Below are 26,873 nucleotides of genomic sequence, written 5' to 3'. Positions count from 1 at the left end.
TGAGATGTGAGATTAAATCACATTTGATGTTTCCCATATCATTTTTGTAGTATAAAAATAGCAGAAAGATAGTATGACACAGGATAGTTAGTAAAAATCTTGTCCCTGAGGAGAGTGAGATTTTGCGTGTGTATTCAGGCTGTCTGACACCATTTGACCCCACCTTGACTTGATGGTCCAGCATTTTCAGCAACACCCATTGCCGATTCAGATGCTTGATTTCTCTCTGTAGGGCTGCAGGGTTTAAAAATACTGGGCCGTTGTCACAATTGTTTAGGCCATGCAACTAATGTCCCATCACCCTTCCAGCTCTTTGTCTCTTTCTCGTCTGCTCATCAGGAGCCACATTAGAACATGGATAGAACTGAGGACTAATGAGACGACTTGATTGCTTTTTTGGTAAAGTAATTACTTAGAAACCAAAATCAGGAAAAATTAAATCATGTGGAGAAAATATAAATTCTTGTTTCATTTATTTATGTATTTATTTATTTTACACTTCTTTCTTTGTGAATTTTAATAATTATTAATTAGTCTGAGGAATATTTATATAGTATATCAAATATGCCAGTAGATCAGGATTTATTTGTTGCGTCTTTCACTGACCTGAATATTATAATATTATAGAATTTATTACATTTAAATATTTAATTTAGCACACCATATATGTTTCAGTTTAGATTCATTATTACAGATTTATTACACTAATATGAGATCATTATATTGATTTTTTAATAGAAAGCTTTATTTTCAGCATCATTAATTCAGTTTTCAGTGTCACATGATCCTTCAGAAATAATTCTAATATGATGATTTGCTGCTCAAGTACTGCTTCTTATTAATATCAATCATTCAAACAGTTGTGCTGCTGAAAGTTTAAAAGAACAACATTTATTTGCAATTAAAATCTGTAACAAAAGACTTTGCTGGCACTTTTGATCAATTTATTGATATTGAAATTGAATTTCAAATTGTTCTATCACAAATCTAGTGGTCTATAAAATTGATTGTGTATATGCAGAGAAACATTCTAATCATCTATTCACAATTAACCACAAAAATGACTTGCACTTAGTAACATCTTCTTTGTCCTAGCGATTTTCCTGCTTGGGTGAAGGGTCTGCTGTTCTGCACGCCCGTCTCCTTTTGGCTCTGCCCAAAGCAACCTCCGGGCGATGTTGGCGTTCCGCATATCATCCTTCAGACGGTCGAGCCATCACTTCTTGTGCTTTCTGTGTGGTTGCTTGCCATGCGGGTTTAGTCAGAGTGCTGTTCTATCCTTTATAGCTTATTACTATGTGGCCACACTACTGGTGTTGTCCTTCTCGCATCTTCTCCATGATTGGGGCGATGCCCTTCTGCTTTCTGACGTCTTCTTTTGTCACAAGGAGGTTCGTACCCCACTTGGGACATTGCGGTAAAGTGCTTGGATCCACTGAACGTGGGCTTCAGGCACATTTTGAATGTGTCCATTCAGGTCTCCACCGAGCACCAGGTGTTCTTCCGGGTCGATTGATCGAAGATGGGCTTCTATGCTTTCCTAGAACGTGTAATGTTGGTCGTGTACCTAGTTTGCGGGGTTAACTCCCTCAGCTTTTCACTCACTTCTGACACAATTCTGGGTGGATAATTTGCTGATCACCTCCCATTACATTACATTTATTCATTTAGCAGACGCTTTTATCCAAAGCGACTTAGAGATGAAGACAGTGGAAGCAATCAAAAACAACAAAAAGAGCAATGATATAGAAGTGCTATAACAAGTCTCAGTTAGGTTAACACAGTACACATAGCATAGGATTTTAAATAATATAATAAATAAAAAGAAAACAGTTAGAATTAAAAAAGAATAGAGCAAGCTAGTTAGAGGTCTTTACACACACACAATTGCATAATAAATGAAAAGAAAATATAATACAAAAAGATTAGAAAGGTAGTTAGAATTGTTTTTAAAGATTAGAATTAGAATAGTGAGTGTTAACATTAGAGGGTCAAATAAAGACGGAAGAGATGTGTTTTAAGCCGATTCTTGAAGATGGCTAAAGACTCAGCTGCTCGGATTGAGTTGGAGAGGTCATTCCACCAGGAGGGAACATTTAATTTAAAAGTCTGTAAAAGTGACTTTGTGCTTCTTTGGGATGGGACAATCAAGCGAAGTTCACCAGCAGAACGCAAGCTTCTAGAGGGCACATAAGTCTGAAGTAATGAATTTAGGTAAATGGGTGCAGAGACAGTGGTAGTTTTGTAGGAAAACATCAATGCCTTGAATTTTATGCGAGCAGCTATTGGAAGCTAGTGCAAATTGATAAACAGAGGTGTGACGTGTATTATTTTTGACTCATTAAAAATTAATCTTGCTGCCACGTTCTGAATTAATTGTAAAGGTTTGATAGAACCGGCTGAAGACCTGCCAAGAGATCATTGCAATAGTCCAGCCTGGACAGAACAAGAGCTTGAACAAGGAGTTGTGCAGCATGTTCTGAAAGAAAGGGCCTGATCTTCTTGATGTTGAATAAAGCAAATCTGCAGGATTGGACAGTTTTAGCAATGTGGTCTGAGAAAGTCAGGTGATCATCACTCATAACTCCAAGGCTTCTAGCTGTTTTTGAAGGAGTTATGGTTGATGTGCCTAACTTGATGGTGAAATTGTGATGAAACGGTGGGTTTGCTGGAACCACAAGCGGTTCTGTCTTGGCAAGGTTGAGTTGAAGGTGATGGTCCATCATCCAGCAAGAAATGTCTGTTAGACAAGCTGAGATGCGAATAGCTACCGTCGGATCATCAGGATGGAATGAGAGGTAGAGTTGAGTGTCATCAGCATAGCAGTGGTATGAAAAGCCATGTTTCTGAATGACAGAACCATGTCATTGTCATGTCATGTCATGTCATTCCACTTCATCTCTTGGATGCACGTGATGTTGATGTGGCCTGTCTTGAGGACGTTGGCCAATTTGCGGGTTCTTCCAGTCATCGATGATTTGATGGTAACCAATTGTGGTTACCACCATCTTTGGCCCACCTTGTTCACAGGCAGGTAGCCCTCGCCAATTTCTCATGCTGTTCAGGTGATGACAACACTTATCTCCTTATACGGGGGAACACCCAGCTTGATCGTGTCCATTTAGAGCTAACATTGCATATAATGCTGCCGATGGTATCCCAGACCGATGTGCCACTCCATTTGCTGTTGGGAGCCAGGGTCGCTGTTAGCTGAACTTGACTTGTTGTTCAGCCAGTGCCACGAAGATTGGACTTGACTGGCGCTTGGACTTCATATATTATATAATCAATATAAATGTTTGATATTTTATAACCAAATCAAAGTGTACTCAGACAACAACAACAAAACTTTATACTAAAAGTGAAAAATTTTGTATATTTGTGTTTCTATTTTTTATACAGACCTGTTATTTCATATTTTCTGATATTCTAATGTAATATTTTTCTACAAAAATAATTTCTTCCTATGTTAGACTGCTCTGCTATTGCCTGTTGGTTTATGGCCATCACAGCCTTCAATACAAGAGTTAATGTTGTTGTATGTTACAGCCCCTGTCACACTCGGCTACAAGTCTTTTTACACAGTGGTGTAAGACAGTGTGAACTTTTCACTTGAGTTGAACATAGTGACGACAGAATGTGATGTTTGGTGTAATCTCAATAAATCAATAATGGGATGTGTGATCTATCGATAGCCTGTTTCCAAGTTCCACATAGGTGGTCCTGAGGAGAAGGGGAGAGTTTATGGTGGTATTTTAGAGTGGGTAGTGAAATTATATGGGGCATTTTAGGGGGTTATTTGGGAAAGTTATGCAAGGTGACACTTTTTAATGGAGGTGAGAATTAGTGGGTTGGACTTTGACACTTGATCAGTGTTTGCACTTCCTGTCACAGAGAGTGAGAGGGAGACAGTGAAAAGAGAGTAAATAGTGCCAGAACTACTGTGATCAACCCTGGACTAAGGAAAGTTGTGGATGTGTTTTGTAAACAACCTGCTATAGAGATTCAGACAACCCTACTTTAAAGAGACAGTCTGTGCTCTTATTGCACACAATGCAGGCTACAGCAAAGCTACATGTCTCAACCTCATGCAGTAATAACAATGGACAGTTTATTGCCCCATTTTACAAAGCACCACAAATAATGTAGTTTTTAGAGTGAAACCTCAAGGAGAAACCTAGCTGCTAAGTAGATGTAGAAGTAGATCTTTCTAAAAGTATAAAAAAATCAAAAGCATCACTTTTGAATAATTTAATGTGTTTGCTGAATAAAATAATCAATATATTTAATTTCTGTAAAGAACAGTAACCTCATTTGAATTAATTTTAAGTGGTAACTTACTAATTATTTTTGACATAAATTGTTTATTTATTATATTGTTTATTTTGATCTTTAAAAAGAGAAAAGTGATAAACTTAGTAGATACAAATAACATAGCTAAGTCAAGTGTAGTCAGTTTTTTGGTAGTGAAAATTATATTCACTCAAAATAAGTATCTTTTTGACTGTATAATTTTCCAAGCAGCCATCATAGAAATCCTTGCTCATGTTTGTCAAATCTCTGGCAGTCTGTAGACATCTCATGGTCTGGTTGCTAACAAACACACATAGCCGTTTCCCTACACAGATTAAATCAGTCTCCTTTAGCCTGTACTTGATGCAATGGAACAAACCATGGAGATCACCCACACAATGACACACGTGCGGTCTGGGGAAGATAGAAAAGGTTTGCGTGTTATAGCTCATTGTATAATTGTTGACTGTTCCTCACATCTCATTGTGGTGGTTTTTGGGTAAACTACAAAAACCCATTCCTTTATACTGCCCTCGTGTGGTGCTGATGATTACTTGATTTAGAAGTATAGAGTGGGGTAACACATGTTGCTTTCTATTTAAAGGAGTCGTATTGTGCTTTTTCACTTTTTCAACTTTAGTTATGTCTGTAATGTTGCTGTTTGAGCATTAAAAAAGATCTGCAAAGTTACAACGCTCAAAGTTACACATTTCGTATTTCAGAAGGCGGGCCTTCATTTGATACAGGATCTATTTGAGTTCTTCATTCCAGACGGAGAGAGGTATTGTTCTAATGTAGAATATGTGAAAAATTATGTTTTTCGAACAACTTAGTGTGAGAACTTCTTCTAGTACACCCCCAAAACCAAATCAAGCCTTGTAAAAGAACTAGGTTAATACTTACAATCATATAATATTTGTAAAAATAAAACATAATCTTGTGGCTTGATAAAAGTTAAGAAAAGAAAAGGTTTGACAGAACATCTAGAACCTTTATTAAACACATAGGCAGATGCAATTGATGAGTAATTCATGAATGATCTGAACAAACTTATACCAACTTTCCAACAATCAAGATCCCAGGGAACTTTATGCTCCCTTTAGTTTGCTCAGCTTTCTGATGTATAGGTGGCTTCCATGATCACATGATTGGGTGCAAAATCCTTTATTGTTTAGGGGAGAGCGGGGTCGAAAGTAACGTGGGACGAAAGTAACAAAGCGATTTTCTCCGAGCCTCTTTCTGCATTTGCATTCCCAGCTATGACAGCATGTTCAGCATGCAATCCTTGATGGAGCTGAGAAATATCATGTGATTTCCTCATCGTTTCCCGAAGTTAGGTCCATAAAACTGTTTTCGAGTACAAAAAGTAAATTATTGAAGCGGTCATTTTTTTTATTAGTCGTGTTGTTTTTCTTGTTTCATGTGTCACAGTAATAATCAATCTACAGGTTATTTGGTGCTTTAACACATCCTAAAGTTTGCATTTTCAGTTTTTTTATATATAAAATTAAATCAAGTTTAAATGTCAGGAGTTCCTGTTGGGACGAAAGTAACAGTTGTTACTTTTGTCCCGCTACAGTCAAAAAAGTATTTATATTGTTCCGGTGCAAGCTATATTGTGACTTTCTGTGTCTTGCATCATTTCTTACAAATGTTTATGTCATATTATACCAAAAGAATATGTCTGAGTGAGGGTCAGAAGGACAGACATAGGTCTGGTTTTATCCAGATGTTTTTGAGAGGGTGTTTCTGGACATAGAGGAACATCACTCTCTTGGCAGCTGCTACATCACATTTATATTTAGGTTTTAGCCATATCTTAGCCTTTACACCTCCACCTATGAATTTGCAGTGTTTCCAGTTGTTTTAATGCACATTTTCAATTTATGCATGAAAACAACTGGATGGAAACATATATAGGACTACTGTTACATTATGTTTAGAGTTTTTTTATTATGCTAATGTGATACAATTTTTATATTGTGCATTCTGTAGAAAAAAAATGTTTTATAAAAATACATTGAAATTGACAATAAAAAAAATACAGTCAGGTTTTAAGACATCTGATGAAACTTAAATTTAAAATGAAAATATGAAAATGTAATTTAATAATTTTTTTGCAAAGATAAAGGACAAAATATGTTTGCAGTTACTAATTAACAAGGTCACAATCAGGTATACTTAAGAAAAATAAGACTAACAGAAAAAAATCTAGCTTATATTGTTGTGTTACTTTTGACCCAACTGTGTGTTACTTTCGTCCCAACCGATGGGGTCCAAAGTAACAATGTTCAACTTATGTTCAAAGTAAAATTATGCTGAAGTCTTTCTACATTTCTACAAAATACCACCTGGTATTGTTAGACCACACTTCTGAGTTACTGGCCACAGCAGAAATATATCTCTGTTTTTCTGAAAAAAATGGTACTTTCGCCCCTGCTCTCCCCTACTTTGATTTCTCTTTGTTGGTTTAGAAAAACTGTTCTTTGTACTTCACAACTGCAATTTTGGTAAAATGCTTCATTTAATTAGGCTAATTAGTATCCAAATAATTCACATTCATAGTTTTATATTTTGGCAAAGTTACTAGCAAATACTGTCGAAAGGTTGGTTGGAATTCACTGGAAGACAATCAGACTCAAAATTTTCTATGGACTGATCACATCTAAATCTTTTGATAATCATAACTGAATCTAAATGTTTCAATCAGCCAAATTGAATTTGTGTGAATTGAATTTCATTTTCATACATTAGGCCAATTGAAAAATGTAGATGTGACCAGTCACTAGAAAATATTGATATGGAGATGTTTTTAACAAGGAAAATAAAGATCACTTTTAATTAGATTTGGCACGGATGACTTTTCGGTAATAAAACTAAAATAAAATAAACTAAATAACTAAAGGACCATACCAGTGAATTAATATCTGACAATGATGCCTCATACATCTTTGTTCGTAAATCATAAATTATGTTGAAATTATAAAACTACTTGCAGTAAAATGCATTTTAAATAATGTTTACGTGGTACTCTGGTTTACCAAGGCACTTGGTTGTATGTGACATGAATGAAGGGAAAAGAGTGCATTCGAGTCTATTTTCGGAAACGATAATATTAAACGGAACAGACAGAGTTGTTACGATCTAGAGCGCCCCCTGCTCCACTCCCAGCCTCATTGCAGGCACTGCACTTTTCCGTATTCACGAGGTCCCTTGGGGGTCTCTAATGCTAAATTGCCCAAGTACTAATCTAAACTAAAGTACAAGAGTGTGCACGTGGAACCAGCTACCCAATGTAAGAGATGCTGATGCTCTACATTAATAGTCAATCCCAGTGACGTCACATTGGCATGCTTCTTATTGCAGCATTATAAATACATAAAGTGGTGAAATGCTCTCTCAAGCTTTTAGTATCTCTAGCTGCTCTATGGGAAGGCATGTAGCCTACAACAACGCAGTGCTCAAGTTAAAATAAGTTCGACTAAGTTCAACATGGAGAAGATCTATATGATACTAATAAAATTAACACAGACACGGTTTGAATTGAAGTCGTAATTTATTTGATCTCCCTGAAACATTAGAATCGCAAGGCACTGTCAAATCACAGCCAAGAAAACACTGGGACTGTCAGAACGCCCTATAGATGGCATCCTCAGCAAACCTGTCGGCATGCAGCAATATATTTGACAAACACCAGGTGTCATTATAGTTCACGGTACTGTGCCAGTACTGGTTAAATACCTGGACATTTACTGTCTATATCCACACATGCACATTTATTTACTCGCGATTTTGTGAAAAACTTTCAGGTTTTGGGAAGGCTTGGCTATTTTAAAAATAAAAGTTCCAAATGTTTTAAATATTTCAAGATTCTAGTTTTTATTCAAATATATTAGATAGTTATTGTTTAGTATGGTTCTACATTTTAATCACATTTAGGGTAACTGTGGCCACGTAGGCCTAGATGTAAAATTGCAAAAAAAAAATCATCATATCAAAAGATATTGTGCTCGTCCAGCCCCACCTCTGTGGAACTAATGGGCGTGACCTAATGAGTTATGTTTAGTGGTAGTGTTATGGCTCTACAGATGCCATGTCTAGAGATCTTATTCTAAATGACTGTTTAATTAGCGCAATAATCTTATCTTCACTGGCTGATTTGTTCAAGCATCTTATTCTATAAAAACCCATTAATCCTATAAATTCTATAGCGGTTATACTAATGAAAAAAAACAGACGAATGATCAAATGTGCATAATTACAGTTGTATCTCAATGAATCTTGAGACATGGGACAAAACATACAGTTAAAAATACAGTTAATCAGAGATAATCACTAGCACTTTCACATGTATCGTTTGTTTTATTTTATCAAAATGACGACAATTGAGGTGATACAACTGTCATGTGTATTTCAAAATATTACAGTGAGTCAATATTATATTCTAAAAGTCAATAAGTTTGGTGAAACAGCTTATAAAATATACACGATAGTTCCATTCAAACTGTTGGAGAAAGAGCAGACTTAAAATAAATGTTATCCTGTGGCTCCGTCTTGTGGACAACATTAGTATTACAGCCCCCCATCTTCATTTACACCTTGAGAAAAATGGCTGACAGCATGACACTGTAACTCATTTATCATTATATCTAAATGGTACTCTGGTTCATGTCCCAAACAAAATCATGGTACTTTGTTGAATGTGACTTGTATGGTGTGAAGTGTAGATTGCATACAAGTCTGTTTTTGGAAACAGAGTTATAAAAAATAATAATAATAATAATGTTGGTCCCGATCTAGAGTGCCCCCTGCTTCCCACCTTGCAGGCATTACACAACTTTCCAGCTTTACAAGGACCCCTGGGCGTAACTTGCGCTAAACCCTCTTTGTACAAATCTAAACTAAATGATACGCTCCCCCATAACTGCCATAGCGACTGTGCACATAAAACATACCCAGTGTATGCTAACCAACACTGTGCTCATGGAGATGCTCTGTATTTCTGTTTATAGTTCTTCACAGGATTGCGGACACATTTGTCCAGAATTACGTTACTTGTTTGCGTTCTGCGAAGTAGCAATCTGTGATTCACAGGTCTAAAGGTCTTGTGCCGAATTTCAACTTCCTGACAAATTCTAACCCTACTCCTTGAACCTGCCTAATTCTAAATTATAGTATATGTGCCCCTACTTTTGCTAACACAATCAGATAATTATGAATAAAAACGTTAGACTTCACATGCTATCAGTTTAACATCATCTATTAATAATTTTATTATAAAATAAACAATGCGAAGTGAACGAGCTGTCAATATTTAAAATAAATATCTGTTGTGGTGTTGACCGGTGTCGAGAGATATTTTTGTGTGAAATGGATGAGACAGGAGATGCACTCAAGCATACCTCTTTAAGTCAACCACCCAAACTGCCACCCACCCACCCACAGACACACACACACACACACACACACACACACACACACACACACACACACACACACACACACACACACACACACACACACACACACACAAACAAAAACAAACAGCCTATATACATACTGCTGAGACTTAATAGACACCTCTCCTGATATCAGGGACGTTGTATATCATGTCAGACCATCTCTGCTTCACCTCTCTTATATCCCACAATGAAAATAAACATTGACAGATAAGACCAGATGATCAATATGACAACCGCTTGTTGTGTTTGTGCATGCTGTTCATTTTTCATCTTTCTGTTACCCCCAAAACATACCTGACAACATCAAGTTTAGATTAATTCAGTATTCAGCCTGCTGCCTCTTATTTGCAATTGTATGTTTGTTTGACACGGCTCGCTGATTTCTGAGTGCTGCTGGGGCAAAACAAGCTGACAGAGCTTAATCTAGTCAACATGTTCAGAGGTTTTCTCTTTTATCATCATTGAGTTATCAAGAGAGTTATCAAGATTTTTTCTTCTAAGATGAGTGCTTTGGTTAAGATATCTTAGATACAGTGCCTTTTTATTCAGGGACTTAAAGTTCACTTCAGAAACAGCAGTCAAGGGGTTATGTACCTTTATGATAGATCATTATGAAAGATTATACTGTCGTTTATGCTCAAACTAGATAACTGAAAGTTCATTGAAAATATAATTTAAGTTCAAGGTTGTTTACTGAAACTTTTAACACAAAACTGCCACTCCTTTTCTTGTCCTGGTGGTTTAAAGGAGTAGTCAACTTTCAGAATGAGAATTCTGTCATTATTTACTCACCCTGTGCTTGTTCCAAACCAGTACGAGTTTCTTTCTTCTGTTGAACACAAAATAATATATTTTGAAAAATGTTTATATCTGAACAGTTAATGGCCACCATTGACTTCCATAGTAGGAAAAAAAAAATACTATGGAAGTCCAGTAACTGTTCTGAACAAGGGAAGTAAGTGAGAAAGGAAGTGAACTACTCCTTTAAAGACGGCTCTTCCTAAAAACAAATCTCTGGACATTTATTTGATTAAATCGGGTTATTCTGTTCAACACTCTTCAGGACACTTAGAGGAAGGAGTGTAGATCTTTAACTGGATTTGCTTAACAACTTTACACTTTACAATGTCACGTTTACTGTAAAATGTATCAATATTAGTATTTATTAAGATTTTTTACTTAGCTTTTATTTTTATTCAGTTTTCACTTTAATTTTAGTTCACGGTTTAGTACTTTTGTTACATGCTTTTGTCTAAGTTAGTCTAAGTTATGAGGAGGAGCCGGTTCTTTTCATCCACTATTAAGAGTAAACAACTGTTCACCTTCAGTTCTGTTCATTTTTATACAAATGTGAACTTCTCAACATACATACAATGAACGTACCATATTTTAATGTTATATACTCTTTAATGGTAGTAGCATTATTTAATTCATGACTAATGGACAACTGAAAAATTAAATTACATGCATTAAATGACAAGCATAATGAAATACTGATCAGCAGGTGGGACATGGATTATTAATGACTGGATAAAAGCTGCTGAGCTCAGAATAACACACATATGCATTTGCAAATCGGTACATTAAACATTCGTGTGGAAACACAGAGCTGTATTATCACCACTGATGGTCCACTTCACACACAATTACAGGCTGCTTTTGGCTGGGCTGTGCCGAGCATTTGCAAAATACCCATTTTACTGCAGAACGGCTACAACTGAATGCATTTTAAATGAGGACAATCAGTGTTTATATGCTTCACGGACCCCCACTGAAGAGCTCCGTGTCTCTTTACAAAGTGGCTGAAAGCAGTGTCACAGGCTGACTGGGGGCTTGATGAGGAAGTATTTAAGTCTTTAATTAATAAAAACTGTTTCCCATAATGCTGTTCAGCCATTCAGTTATAATTTGTGCTGTTTTAACTGTAAATTTTGATCCTGGGGAATACTCAACACTGATTTAGAAAAACTGAAAAATCATGTGGATGATTTTGGAATTTGATATGTGTGTATCTGACCATGTTTGCTTCTGTGGAAACTGTGAAGATATGTTATCAGATCAGAAGCAGATCCTTTTAATATTGTTGTAAACATTTCATGCTGATCTGCTGTGTCACCTTTGAACCCTTCTCACATTCTTCTGCTCCGTCCTGTGTGTTAATGTCCAGCTGTCACTGTCTTTGATCAGCTGTATAGGCCTGTCTATTTCACCTCTTTCTTCCTCTTTCTAGCCTTGTCGTCTCCTTTCCGTCTCAGGTCTGTTAGAACCCGTTGGCCTCTATGCCTCCCTCCCAACAAACCCCCTACTCTCCTTTTTTTCTTGACGCTCTCCTCCCCCTCCTCTCTGCTTTTTTCGTATTCCCTCCAACGCTGGCCTAAGGCTGAGTTATTTTCTCCCTGCAGGCCCATCTGTTCCCAGAAGACGCAGGAGGCAGATGTTCTTGCCCGTCCATTCTCCCCCTCTCTCTGTCTCAGTGACTCTCTTTCATGCTGACCTGAAAGCAGTAATCAGCAGTGGCCACTGTGTACAGAAAAAATGTATGTCAGAATATCAGAATGGACAAGACTGAGGAATATTGTTGATACATGAGGCTGTTGATACATGGGGCAACTTCTTGACCTATGTTGCTGTCAAAAGTGGATTTTAAATAATTATGTTTAATAATCATTTGTAATGCTGCGTTCAACACCAAAGATCATGATATACTCATAGATCGATTACAAAACTATACAAGTATTCAAGGGCAGGCTCTAAGATGGTTTAGATCCTGTCCGATTGCTACAACTTTGTTTATTTAAATGGGGAGTCATCTCATTTATCACCAGTAAAATATGGAGTGCCACAAGGATCTGTCCTAGACCCTCTGCTATTTTCAATATACATGTTGCCCCTGGGTAATATTGTTAGAAAATACGGGATTAGTTTCCACTGTTATGCTGATGATACTCAACTATATGTCTCAGCGAGACCAGATGAAACTTCTAAATTATCTAAGCTAACAGAGTGTGTTAAAAATGTAAAAGATTGAAATGACCAATAATTTTCTCTTATTACATTCGAATAAGACTTATTGGACAAAAAATAAAAAAAAGTACACCAAATCTCCTAGATTAAAATTTGCAACTAGACGGATGTACTGTTACTTCCTCTACAGTCAAAAATCTGGGTGTTATATTAGACAGCAACTTGTCTTTTGAAAACCATATTTCCCATGTTACAAAAACAGCGTTCTTCGATCTTAGAAACAAGCTACGAATCGTTACCTGTTTCTGATGCAGAAAAGCTAGTTCATGCATTTATGACCTGTACACTGGACTATTGTAACACACTTCTTGGTGGTTGTCCAGCATCTTCAATAAACAAGCTACAGGTAGCCCAAAATGCAGCAGCTAGAGTCCTTACCAGGACAAAAAATATGATCATATTATCCCAATTCGATAGTCTCTGCACTATCTTCCTATTAAGTTCTGTAACAGTTACAAATAATTATTACTTACACCCTAAATGGTTTTCCTGCGTACCTAACTATATACCAATCTTTAGTCCATCACGCTCCCTAAGGTCACAAAACGCTGGACTTTTGGTAGATCCTAGGATAGCAAAGTCCACTAAAGGAGGTAGAGCTTTTTCACATTTGGCTCCCAAACTCTGGAATAGCCTTCCTGATAATGTTCGGGGTTCAGACACACTCTCTCTGTTTAAATCTAGATTAAAAACACATCTCTTTCGCCAAGCATTCAAATAGTTCATCGCATAACTTGTACAAAGTTGTATCTAATCAAATGTGCATTATTATTCTTTAGCTTGGGTTAAACTAATTAATTTTACTTGGTTGGAACAGCAGCTACGCTAATTATGTCTTTATTTGTTTCTCTGTTTTACCACGGGATGTAACTAGGATTTACACAAGCTCCAGTCTGGATCCAGAACACCTCAGAAGAGATGATGCTGACCCTCAGAGGAACTCAGATGATGCTTACCCTGAAACAATATACAGAACTAACAAATATTGCTACAAGTGTGATTGCATCATATAATAATTGCTCTTATCATCATCTGGTTGACTACATCTTGTTCATCATCTGGTTGACTACATCTTGTATTAATTTTACCTGAATAGTTTTATTCAGTATTACATTTTAATTTAATATATTTTACATGTACTAAATTGCAACTTCACAATTACAAGTGTGAAAATATAAATATATGTAAATACATGAAATTCAGATTTAAATTACATTAAATGTTTTCCTTTGCCCTTAATGCTTTTTATTTACTTGTATTTTCTTAACTATTTCTATAGTTAAAATCCACTGCTTAATGTTCTGACACATTAAGCAATGCTCTTTAACCATATTTCAGAGAAAAAAGAAAATAAATCTGAAATTATATTTGAAGATGTAATAAAGTCCTACTTAAGTTGGTTAAAAGTTGTTGCATTTTAATATAAATTTAAACTATAATATATTTTATTTTCATTCTCTGGATCGAAAACTGCCTCTTTTCATTTTAATTTGACAGTTGCATGTGATAAAATGTATTTAACAGCTGTTTGACTTTGAAATCTCTACCAAAGATCATTTAATTCCCACAGATGTATTTCTTTAGTAAGTGAGGTGTGTGTGTGAGGAAGGTGAGTGCATTCAGTTCTTGCCTCAATGCATGTGTTAATGCAAGACCCTTTGCACCATTTGGTATTTGGGGTTGTTCCTGATGGCTCAGGGTAGGTATTGAGGCAGGTTTAACACATTAGAGCTATGCAAATGCTTATATTCACACTCAGTCATTCACTGAGGCAGTAGTCTCAAATGCGAAGCATTTAGGCCAGACCACCTGTCACATCACATGGAAGTGAAGATTCACTTCCACACAGACAAAAGCTGATATTTTAGGGGTTTCAAAGGGATTGTGTACTTTATTCTGTATACAATTTCTAGACGTTTCTGTTCTACAGTTTAAGTGGATCATGGATAGAGTATACTATCTACCTTTCCAAACGAGTTCCCACTTTATTCTCTATCCAGGAAGTTCATTAAAGCAACTAAAGCAACAGACATTTTAATGGGTCAATGAACAATCACAATACATTTATAAACTATTGTGTTGGGACCACCAGCACTTTATTCCAACATTACATTAGTGTTAGTTCTTTAAATATAAGAAAAATATAATCAGGATTCCTTTCAGGTGTAAATGCACTTTATTTAATTTAATTCCAAGTGATTGCTTAGGACATCTTTAATTGAGCAGTGCATATTTGTTATTTCTTGTACTAACACTAATGATCTCAAGTTGTGTCAATTATTTCTCAGACCCATAGACAGCTAAAAAAAATCTAAATGTAGAGATCATATCAGTGCTGGAACAATTGTATCTTAACTGAGGCTGATCTCTCCCGCCCTGAGGAACCCCACGTGTCCCTTTGTGAATCCTCACAGCAGGAGTTTACCTGTTAGCAAACGTCAGTTTGTAAATCTGTCTGGGCAAGTTCTCTGAGATCCTTTAATACAAGCCTGTTCATCCAGTTTGACATGAGATTTTGTCTGCTGTTGTTTAGTATGAACTTATTGTGCAGTATGAGATTTCGATAACTAGAAAGCTGTTAATCTGGTATTTATGCTACATCTGATCAGACTAGCATAGGAAAAGTCACACATTTAGACTTTATTCGTTAATCCAAAATTACTTATCAATCAAAACGCACGCTACCATTTATAGTTTGGGGTCATGAGATTTTATTTTCATGCTGTTGAATGAAGTCTCTTATGCTCACCAAAGGCTTCAAAAATACAGTGATGCAGTTAAATGCTATTAGAAATGTATATTCTTAATAACTATTTTAAAATGTAAGTTATCCCTGTGATGCAAAGCTAAATTTTTAGCAGAAATCATTCTAAAATGCTGATTTGTTGCTTACTGTTATCATGTGGTATCAGTGCTGCTTAATAGTTTTGTGAAAACTGTGATACTTTTTCTCAGGATTCTTTGATGAATGAGACATTCAAAAGAAAAGTATTTATGTGAAATATAAATCTTTTGTAACATTATAAATGAATTATGAATATGTCTTATTTTGATAAGTTTTACTTACCAAATAAAAGTTTTAAAAAACTTACTGACTCCAACCTTTTTAACAGTATAGTGTTTGTTACAGATTTGGGAAGCAATTGAACATTCAGAACAAACAAACACACAACATAAAAAAATAAATAAAAAAAAGTAAAAAAAACAGTAAATGAGCTTTCCAATTCTGTTCCTACAGTCCCATTGTGCTAAATTTGTAGGGATCCTACAAAAGCAGGGGAGGGTGACTGGGAGGTTATCAAGACTAACAGAAACAGGCAGGTTGTTTTGTCTTTCTAATAAGGCTGTCATGGCGTAGTTTGTGATGCATGTGTGAGGTGAGATATTGGATATTTTTTGGGGCGTGCACTGAATGGCAAGTGACTGTATGTTTTATCTCTTACAGTTTTATCTCTTTCACCATATCCTCTCCACATAGACATAGGCCAGGGAAGGAATTCTCGTATATTTTTCACAGCCTCATTTTAATTAATGTGACACTCTGACAAAAAATAAAGCTGAAGTTTCACCAGCCCAACATTACACACAAGCATATAGAATTGGCAACAAAAACTTGTTTTTGCCTTTAGTTAATGTAATTACCTTAACTTTCAGCAGTACTTCCATAGCAACTAATTTGTTTTGAGAAACATATTCATATTTTGGTCCACAGTCAGTCTGCCTAACAGTATTATTTGTCATGAAATGGAAACTAAGTTAATGTGGCTATGTAAATGCAGCCAGGTCAGAAAAAGCTGAACATTTTAGCCATTAACATTTGTGTTTTCTCTTATCTTTAGGCTAATTTTAAACACTCATAGCCTCTATTTGGTATCTTTGGCTTGTTTAATATGAAAGTTGACATGCAAGCTAACCCAAGAACCTTTTGGTTTTTCTGCCTTTTTCAGGTTAAAATGTACCTATACATATATGAGAGAAACTATATTTTGATTTTCATATTTTTAAATCTCCTTCACTAGACTTCTCTATCAACGAATATGAGATAATAACAAGTGAATGCATAATAAGCTTGAAACAATAGTTTAAAAATAATTTTAAAAAGGTTTAGATTTAACATTATTTAGATAGATGATGACATATCAAATCACACTTTAATTTCAACTAACGTTACCTATAAGTAAACAGAGAACTACCAGCACAAATATGTACCAGTCAAAGCCGTTTTATAAGGGTTTGTTTTTGTATTAAACAAACATATAACGTTACTTCTTTGTCCACGAGATTTGAGTGGTATGTTCCGCGCCAGGACATTGGCATATGATTGGTTTTCTTACAACTGAGGGCGTTACCAAGCTGCAGCTTGAACTGTTCCGCGGGAAAAAATTTCCTCGTCCCACATCTATACATTTTTATCCCGCCCAATTTATCTAAACATAAACGCCATTGGATGATTTTATAGAAGCGTTGTTGTTATCTCAATGTTCATTGGATATCAGATCTGTCTGTCATTCTTTGGGCCGCCCACCTTCTCGCTGAGAACAATGCGGATAAAAGAGGAAGCTCATCTCATTGGTTGAATCAGATGTAACGGCGCTGCTCATTGGCTACTCTGATTGCCGCTTGTGGACTGCATGTTTTGAACATAAATAAGAGCTGCATTCTGCACTTTTCTTCCACAGCAGAGTTTGGAAAGGTCAGAGAGAGTGCACTCGAATCGGCAGCTCTCTGACAACAAATATCAAAGAAGATGCATTTTTAACCCCCCTTTTATCGTTGCCTTATGTAATCTGGCGTAGTTATTATGCAGAATACTGCTAGCTTTTTTCCTCAAACCTAAATAAATTCAATTTAAGCCCCTATCCTGGTTGCTGTGCGCTCGCTATCTTGACTTTCACCTACTGTCGTCTTAATCGCGCCTGGCTGGATCTTATTTTCAACAATCATCCGTTCAGAAATGGATTTTGAAATTCCTCCAGGCGACGTCAGCCCAGTAACGGAGCCGTTCAACGCCGGGCCTGAGTCCGTCCTCCGACCGCTTCGGCTCTCTCTGCCGGGGGACGGGGCGAGGGGCTCCCCCCACGTGAAGACCCTGGCCTCCCCCGGACCCATGGCAGTGCTGTCTCCGGTGACCAACCTGGCTCTGAACCTGAATAATCTCGCTGTTCTTGGAAGGTGAGTGAAGCTGGCCTATTTTTGGACGCACGAAAAAAGTAAACAAAAGCGGAGCGACTTCCTGTAACTGTTCTCAGGCTGTTTATGACTTTTTTTTACTAACTCTCGTTATCAAGGCTTGGCGAGGTTGTGTTATATTTAAGCTGTTTATATAATGATGTTATGATGCAACCCATTTCAGTTTTCTAACATCTTTGATTCGACGTTTTGATGCAGTCAATGTGAAACACCAAAGCGGAAGAAAGCTTTGCCCCTCCTGAAGATCCCGTCCTTCGCCTCTGATGCTTCATCAGATTCAGGTTAGCTTGAAAACCTGCAGGTGTTTTCCTGTAAAAGCTTCAGCACTAGTAGTGATGCATCTGCCCTTGATGGTCTGCTCTATGACAAGCCGTGTCAACATTTATCCATTACATTGTCTATCGTGTTACTAACAGTTATTTATGATTTACTAGTAAGCATTTGAATGATGTGTGTGTGTCTATATATATATATATATATATATATATATATATATATATATATATATATATATATATATATATATATATATATATACACACACACACACACACACACACACACACACACACACACATATATATATATATATATATATATATATATATATATATATATATATATATATATATATATATATTCTTTATTTACAAGTTACTAGTATCAATTCCAGTTGTCAGTGTTAAATCAATAAACATTAGTACCGGTTTATCTGTGTTTTATGTTTCTTACATATACACGTGTGTTGTCAGGATGGCCAGTCTGACCTAATGAGAAAATGTAACGAGGTGGTGATTTTAAATATTATTATTTTTAATTTTTAGAAAAGCTCAAGTCCACCCCATAAACCTAACCTTCAGTGGGGTGTGAATTGTATGAAAACAGTAGAAATGTACAAATTGACAATAATTAGCCAAAACATTAAATGGTTACAAATTACCCAACAGTGTTGAAATTGTATAAATCATGAATTTAAGTTATGCTATATGGCAATAAAAATAATAAATAAATAAATAATGCTGGTAAGATGAGTGTTGCTAGTAATAATTAAGCTTTTTTTTTTTTGTCTTTAGAAATTGTTAAAGTATCTAATAATTAAAGCTGGACTGGGTACGAGCAATAATTGGAATGCATACTATTTGGGTATAATTGCTTACTAGAAATTAAATTAAGTGCTTCTAACAAAACCATGCTTTGGTGAAATGTTAAAGCGGTTTGCTGTACAGTGTGTGGGTGTGTGACAGGTCATACCGCTTGGAATGTGAGCAATGATCTTTATAGTTTAGCTCTGTTGTAATATTAACAGCTTATGCAGGTTTTCTCACCTGTGTCTCATCTCTGCAGGTCTTGGACAAGAGTCTCCCAGCCATTTGGACACTCTGGATGCTGAGCTGAAGTGAGTCTGATTCTTCTGTCTGTTGGTAGTCATATGAGATGGAGCTTGGCTTGAGGATTATAAATCTTATCCAGTCCCTGCCGTTAGCTGAACCGTACATCTGCTCATTGTGCCTGTTTTTCATGGATGAGCTGAGCATATGCTGGCATCTATCACAGATCACAAACACAGAATCACTGGATATCTGACCTATGTGGAACTTCCTGTTATTAATCATTTAGCCCAAAAAAATGTTATTCACAAGGATGACTTTCTTTTGGGAGGCACAAAGTGAGATTTTAGGCAGAATGACATTTTTTAATTGAAGAAAAAAAAATTATTTTGGTAAACCTTTCAAACTTGCAATGGCTCAGAATCAGATATTCTGAATAATACAGATAGTATTATTCACTCAGCATGCATGAAATCTGTGTACACCCTGGCTCTCTGGTAATCTACAGTCTGTGAGACTGGTCTCATTTCCAAGCCATTTGGTGTCAGTGGGAATCCATTTATCTGCAGCCAGGCCTACAGCTGTTTGGCTTCCTCACACATCAGTGTGTGCTGTGTGGCTCGTTCCTAAAGGTGGCTGTGAGAGCATGCGTCCAAAGAGAGTGGTTGTGTGTGTGTGTGTGTGTGTGTGTGTAAGGTAGCCTTGGTTGCTATAGATCACATTTCTTAACATTTTATTTCCCCATTTTTCCTACGCTATTTAAGAGCCACACTCCTTATTTCCTCCCCCTCCAAACCAGCTTTTAATCTCTCGCCCCTGCCCCCCTTTTCCAACAAGAGAGGCTTGCATAAGGGGTTAGCGTTTTGTGGGAATATGGTAAATTAGCCCCCCCCCCTCATTGGTTCTGCTGAGAGCTGTTTTGCATACAGGTGGGCATTGCAGTTTATTTGTTAAAGAGTCTTAAGGGAGGGGACTAGTCTAATAGAGAAATTACATGAATTGTCGTCTAGGCTAATGTTGGGTTGGGGTTGGAGGAGACTTTGAATACACTAGGAACTGTTTAATAGCATTTTCTTTATCCTCCCAGGTTTGAGAAGGCCATGCAGGATGCCACACGAGCAGTTAATGAGTAAGTGGTCCTGCACTAGCACTACAGAGCAGAGGATGCATGTGTCTGTGAAAGCTGTTGTAGTGACTTGGGTTTAATCTAATGTTCTTTCTGTCTTTACAGAAAAATGCCCATTCGCAGGATACACTCTTTGCCAGTAAGTTTCTTCTCTAGGATTGTATTGTTTCAATCAAAAGTTTGGATTTTTATGCAGTCTCCGGGGTTTGCCAAGACTGCCTTTTGGTAAAAAAAATAAATAAATACGAAAATTTACTTCAATATATTTTAAAAAGTCATTTGGTTTCAGAAGCCATTAGTCTTTGTCATAAGACCCTTCAGAAGTCATTCTAAAATGCTTTTGTGTTAATATATTTTAATAATATATTTGTGATACTTTGTGTTTTTACCGTCACTTTTGATTGGATTAATTGTGTCCTTTCTAATTGGGTGTTAAAAGTCTAAGTGACCCCAAACATTTGACCAGTAGTGCAAGTTTAAATGTAAGATTTTCTTTTTCTTTGTAGCTGCAGTTTTTAGGTCACAGTCCCAATTTAAAAAATAAAGAACCAGATCCCTCGCGCTATGGAGTGTGGACTCGTGCAAATGGCAGCGACAACAAAGAGAACCTGGCTGAGGTGTGTGTTTTTTGTGTTCTGTTTGTCTGGTTCTATAGGCAGTACACTGATGTATTCGTTCTCAATCAACTAGAAATTGCTTTTTGAGAGAGTGAGTTATGGGAATGATTGTGGCGTGGTGTTGGAATAACTTAGTTTTTTCTCTCATCTCTTTTACAGGAGAATTTTGAGTTCAAGAAGCCTTCCATGCCAGCATCGCGCTGTCGCATGCGATCCACTGGAGGAACCAAGGATGCTTTTGCCTGCCGACCCAACTCTGCTCCTGCTTTAATGGTGTGTATATATATCCCTGGCAGAACCTGTAGAAAATATTTAGTTGTTAAATGTTCAGTTTTTATGGTGCTAACATGTATCCTTGGCAGAACCTGTCGAAATTTAGTTCTAAAAGGTTGAACTTTTTTTAAAAGCTTGGTTCTTCCTCTATTCTCCAGCTTTCCCCGCCTTCCTCCCATCAGCCCGACTCTTCAGATGAGAGCAGTCCCTTCATATTGCGCCGCCCCTCTCTCTCCTGTCTCCATGATGAGGATGACGATGATGGCTTTTTAGAAGGACTGGATGATGTGGAGGTGACTTCAGTTTGCTTTTTCTTTATTCTTATGGTTTGTTTTTAATTTTTTATTGTAAATAACCATGATGCATTTGTTTGTGTAGAATGACTCTGAGGTTCCTTTTGGAATGGACAGCCTTCTCACAGCTCCTCTGGTGGCTAAACAAAGTAGTGACAGTAATTATTCGGTATGCTGGTACCCTTTTTCTCTTTTATTTTTGTATTTATTTTTTCTGGTTATTGATATGATAGTTGACAACCAAACCCACTTTACTGCCCTTAGCCTGTTGTTCGCTGCCGTCCACGTGGGTTGTTCCGATCTCCCTCTATGCCGAACCCTGTAGGGCGTATCCAACTAAAGAGACCCGAGAGGCCACAGGATGAGAACACACCTGTCAGAGTGAAGAGGAGGCGGAGCCTGGCAGGGACCCAAGTTGCACCCACAGAGCAGGAGGATGTTATGCCTCATCAGGTCAGACATCACTGGAAAAACATCAGCACCATAATTGGAGTTTATAATTTGGGTCTAACTTTGATCACTTCCCCTTACAGGTTCAAAGGTCAAAGTCATTTAATCATGCACAGATCGAAAGCATGATAGATACAGATCCCAGTAATGTGATCGGAGATTTCACCAAGGTGATTAGTGCTTTTAAATAATAACAAATAATTATATATATATATATATATATATGTCATATAGCATGATAAAACCAAACACTGTTTTAAAGCATTCATTTGTCTTTTTGAAGGCTCCTGCTCTCCCCACAGTAGAAGGAAAACACCAGGAGTTGAAATACATCTCTCCAGATATTGTAAGTTTGCACAAATTAACATTTTAGCATGTAGATTTCAAATGTAAGAGCATGCCAAAACAAAAGCAGTTGTATGAGTTGTTGTATTTACAAAGTATGTGCTCTGGCACATTTCCTTTTTTTTTCTAACATTGTTTCCGTATTATCAGATGGTTAAAGCAATGAACGGGCAGTACAGCGATCTGGTGGAGAGGCTGTTTGTTATCGACTGCCGCTATCCTTATGAGTATGAGGGCGGCCATATTAAGGTTAGGATTTTGTTAACCCTGATGCAGTGGTACGTTGTCGTATTTGTGTGGGGCAATTTTGGCTGACTCCACTTTGTCCTCTTTTCAGGGTGCCCTTAACCTCCATCAAGAGGATGAAATTGAAGGCTTCTTTTTAAAGAATCCCATTCTCCCAGAATGTCCAGAGAAGCGTGTCCTGCTTGTTTTCCACTGTGAATTTTCATCTGAGCGCGGCCCACGGATGTGTCGTTACGTTCGACAAAGAGATCGAGATTTGAATGAGTACCCCAACCTCCATTACCCTGAACTCTATATCCTGAAGGGAGGCTACAAAGACTTTTTCCCGCTTCATAAGGTATGTGTTTTCAGAATGCAATGTCCTATTTAGGCCCTCCCCCCTTCCTCCTCTCTTTCCAAGTTTATAATGCATGCGTTTTTCTCTGCAGTCGGTCTGTGAACCCGAGGCTTATAGGCCGATGCATCATGAAGACTTTAAAGAAGACCTGAGGAAGTTCCGCCTTAGGAGCCGCACATGGGCTGGAGAACGCAGCAAGAGAGACATGTACAGCCGTCTCAAGAATCTTTGAGGCTCATGCTCGCATTCCCTCATCATTTTACTGCCGTTACTAGCTCATATGCTGCCCTCACACATGAGACATGGCAGAGACCTGAAGACTTGTGTTTGATGGGAACCGTTGTTGGTTTTCAGGGTTTGGTTTTTCTTTAGTACCACAAAGTCAGCTGAGGTTGAGAGGCTATTATGTATCTCCGCACATTTGGTTTGATTTTATCACTTTTAAACTCCTTTTTTTTTTTTTTTTTTTCACCACCCTGATCTCCCTTTAGAAACACAGTTACATGTCACTGTCATTTATTACACATGCACATTTTAACTAACCTGTATTTTAACCCCTCAAGCCCCTCCCCCCTCCCTTTTTTGTTTACTGGCCTGTCCTTACTTGTATTTCAGATTAAATAATGACTATTTTAACTTGCCACCAACCAAATATAGCACTTTTTCCCCCCGGTTTTATTTGTAGTGGTGATTTTCATTTCATGCATCATTTCGCCCCCCCCCTCTTCCTCTCGCAGGAGAACCAAGTATTACATTTGTTGTATAAATTGGTTTAAGTATTCTGAATGTCACAATTATGCTAATTATAATATGATAAAATAATGATTTTAATCTTTACCCATAATTTTTTTAGAAATGTGTAAAGCGTTCTGTTGATGATTATCATATTGCTTTGACTGTCCTATTTTGAATTTTTGGAAATTGTGAGATTTCAATTGTTTTTGGGGGGAGCTAGCAATAATTATTATTAAAAAAAAATGTCTTCACTTGTCTGACAGCTTTAACTCAGGGACCGGATCCTGAATTATCCTGCTGGTCAGCGAGTGATGACCGCATCAAAGTTTACCAAAAAGTTCTGAAAGGAGTTTTAGTTCTATTGGTTTGTAAACTAGTGACAGTTGAGAGATTCAGTTCTCACTCCCATGCAAGTGTTTTGTAAATTTCATCTTCCTGAGTGTATGTGTTTTATTGGTCCTGTGTAAATGAGAAGCTGGTTTTTGTATTCATGAATAAACTTGGAGTTTGGGGTAATAACTCTTCGCTGAATCATGCATTGATCTCTTGGATCTGTGTGCTGTTATTCACTGGCCTAGGGAGTTGTGTCACCTTGAATGTGGTTAGTCAAGCACCAGCACGTGTCCCTGCACACATTTGCATTCCGAATCTCTTCCAAGGGGAGGAGCCAGCAGTTTCCCAGCCGTTCCCTAACAGCCTGGCACAGTGTCAGACCAGTTCCTGCACTAATGTTTCTCTTCGGTTAATGCATAGAGCTGTTTTTGGGCACGGTTTTATCAGTGTGAGCAAACATGAAATGAAAGTTAAAAAAGAAAAATGTTTACCCCAGCTTTTACATGAGGATAGGAGAAACTAAAGAGGTATTAAGACAGACATTTAGATATTCTGCATGCAGCTTGATTCCCACCAGACTAAATCAAATGTAGGTCCTTGTGAAATATACACAATATATTGTCTTACAAAAATACATATTCTATAATGCATATCTTTAGGCACTTTTTTTTTTTTTTTTTTTGAAAAATGAGTATCCATTTTGAGAAAAAAATAATGAAGTCTCCACTTCAGTAACACTTATGTTTAACAGGAATTTGTTAATGTTATTAACCTGATCTACACATTTTCCCTGGCTGTTGATGGTACTTTCTGATTTATGGAGTGATAAAAAGAGCTATGCAAAATCCCCTTTGAAATAATAACCTTTAATATGTCAACAGAATGGAGTATGAATGTTGAACCTAGCTTTATCCGATGCTTGGATATCTTTTCTGGAAGCTAAATATGCAAATGTGTGCATATTTAAAAAAGATATTGCCTCATTCTTGTATTCAATCATCCCATTTCAAAAAACTTGTAATAGAATTTTTTTTTCCATACGGTACTGTGATGAATCAACCGGGGAAAGTTATAGTGATACCTATATAGATTTTTACTCTGTGTCTTTCCTTGAAGGGATAATTCACATTCAGTTAATCGTCCCCACTGACTTCAATATAGCATGGAGGAAAAAAATAACATATGCAGATTATGCAAGTCAATGGGGACCAGCAACTGAATGTGAACAATCCCTTTAAAGTTACAACTCTTTGCAATAATGTTCTTTATTATTTTGTAAATACTAACATTTTACATGTACAGTTTGCTCACTTTGTAATGGTTATTCAAATTGCCTTTAAATAATTAATTCTGTATGTTATGTGTTGTGGAATCAATGTCTAATCTTTTCCTTTTTAAGTTTGAAGGCTGAAACTTCAGGCTTTGTTTCCCCCTTTGGATATTTATTATATGTGGTTTTAGTTCAACCACAGAGAGACGGTAAAAAGTCGAATTTGAGTAAGAGGATCTTACGCATGCTGAGTTTCCATTGTCTTCGAGTTTCTGTGTTTCTGCTTTGTTAGTCTAACCTCTGAGTCTAAAAATTACCAGAATCGGCTGTAAAGCCTGGAGTATTGTAACCACATCCTATTGCTTTTGCAACAGCAAGATCTTCTGAATGTGGTCTTGGCTTTAGTTTCTGCCCACTGTCTTCCTGTATCTTCAGTAAAACCTTTTATTTCATTCATTGCTATGAAGAAGCTATCAGTTTTGTCTCAGTGTTCCTTTCTTCTAGGAACCGTATTTCTTCTTTTGTCATCTCACGGTTTGTGTTGTTTGCTGGATAACAAACTGACTGAATGTGTTGTGTTTATGTGAGTTGAATGTAGCAGGAAGTGGGGGAGATGTGTGTCCTAAGTGAGCATGACTAGCAGTTGTTAAGCAAAACAGCTGTCCTTTGTGTGTGTCAAAGCGCACGTGTATGAATACGTCCAACTTAGTCTTCAGTCAATGGCACTTTGTACTTTGTTCTGTGTTTAAAACATGCTCCTTTGTTTAACATGTACACATTGGAGAATCTGTTGGGTGCAGAACTGTAAAAAGACATTTTTCTTTACCTTTTGTCACTATGGTTAAAATTTTCATACTTCACAGGATCATAGATCAAACTGAAGGATGTATGTTATCTAATTAGTGACTGTAAGTTAGTATATTATGAAATTCATTCTGGATAAGTTTGAAAAACTTGGTGGTGGCATAAGAACAGTTATATGCAGCACATAACATTTTTTGATATATTAAATTTTTCCAAAACATAAAAGTTTGTTTTGTAATACATTTCACATGCAGCCATGAGGTAACCCCACCTCCCCATCTAAATAATAATAATAATAAAAAAAGATGACAAGTAAAATATGACACCCAAGTAATAACATTGGCAAGACCCTTCATGGTGGGAAGACAGGTAAATAATCTAATTTGTTATACTGACAGCACAGCTAAACCACTTAATAGTTTTACCTGTTACGTATTTTTTTATTTTAGAAACTGAATCGATTTTTTATGTTAATGAATGTTTATTGCTATTGCATGTTAAAATAATTCAAATCAAGGTTTTAAATTGTATTTATGTGCGAAACATCCAAAGAAAATTGCATCAAACACAATAAAATAATAATAATAATAATAATTTAATAAATTGGTTTAAACTTTCACCGGTCTTAGATTTAATACTGTGTTATGCTCTTATAATCAGTCATCCAACTATCCAAGAGCGCCATCTAGAGTTAAAAAACTGGAACCGCGCGAAATCGATCAGCTGATTCACAGTCATGTGATCAAA

The 26,873-nt window shown here is 36.8% G+C and overlaps 1 protein-coding gene across 1 annotated transcript; it reads left to right on the top strand.

Moving 5' to 3' along the window:
- The first annotated feature begins 17,364 nt into the window (after positions 1-17,364).
- On the top strand, positions 17,365-24,250 carry LOC128026373 (M-phase inducer phosphatase 1). Its single transcript, XM_052613446.1, has 15 exons — positions 17,365-17,951; positions 18,168-18,250; positions 19,314-19,365; positions 20,385-20,426; positions 20,529-20,562; positions 20,930-21,040; positions 21,200-21,313; positions 21,472-21,606; positions 21,692-21,775; positions 21,871-22,059; positions 22,140-22,226; positions 22,340-22,402; positions 22,552-22,650; positions 22,739-22,984; positions 23,076-24,250. The coding sequence occupies exons 1-15, from the start codon at positions 17,734-17,736 to the stop codon at positions 23,214-23,216; spliced, it is 1,698 nt and encodes a 565-aa protein (XP_052469406.1). The 5' UTR covers positions 17,365-17,733; the 3' UTR covers positions 23,217-24,250.
- Positions 24,251-26,873: the final 2,623 nt, after the last annotated feature.

The sequence above is a fragment of the Carassius gibelio genome, chromosome A13 (assembly GCF_023724105.1).
Source record: "Carassius gibelio isolate Cgi1373 ecotype wild population from Czech Republic chromosome A13, carGib1.2-hapl.c, whole genome shotgun sequence".
NCBI lineage: Eukaryota > Metazoa > Chordata > Actinopteri > Cypriniformes > Cyprinidae > Carassius > Carassius gibelio.
This window is presented reverse-complemented; position numbering and strand designations above follow the sequence as displayed.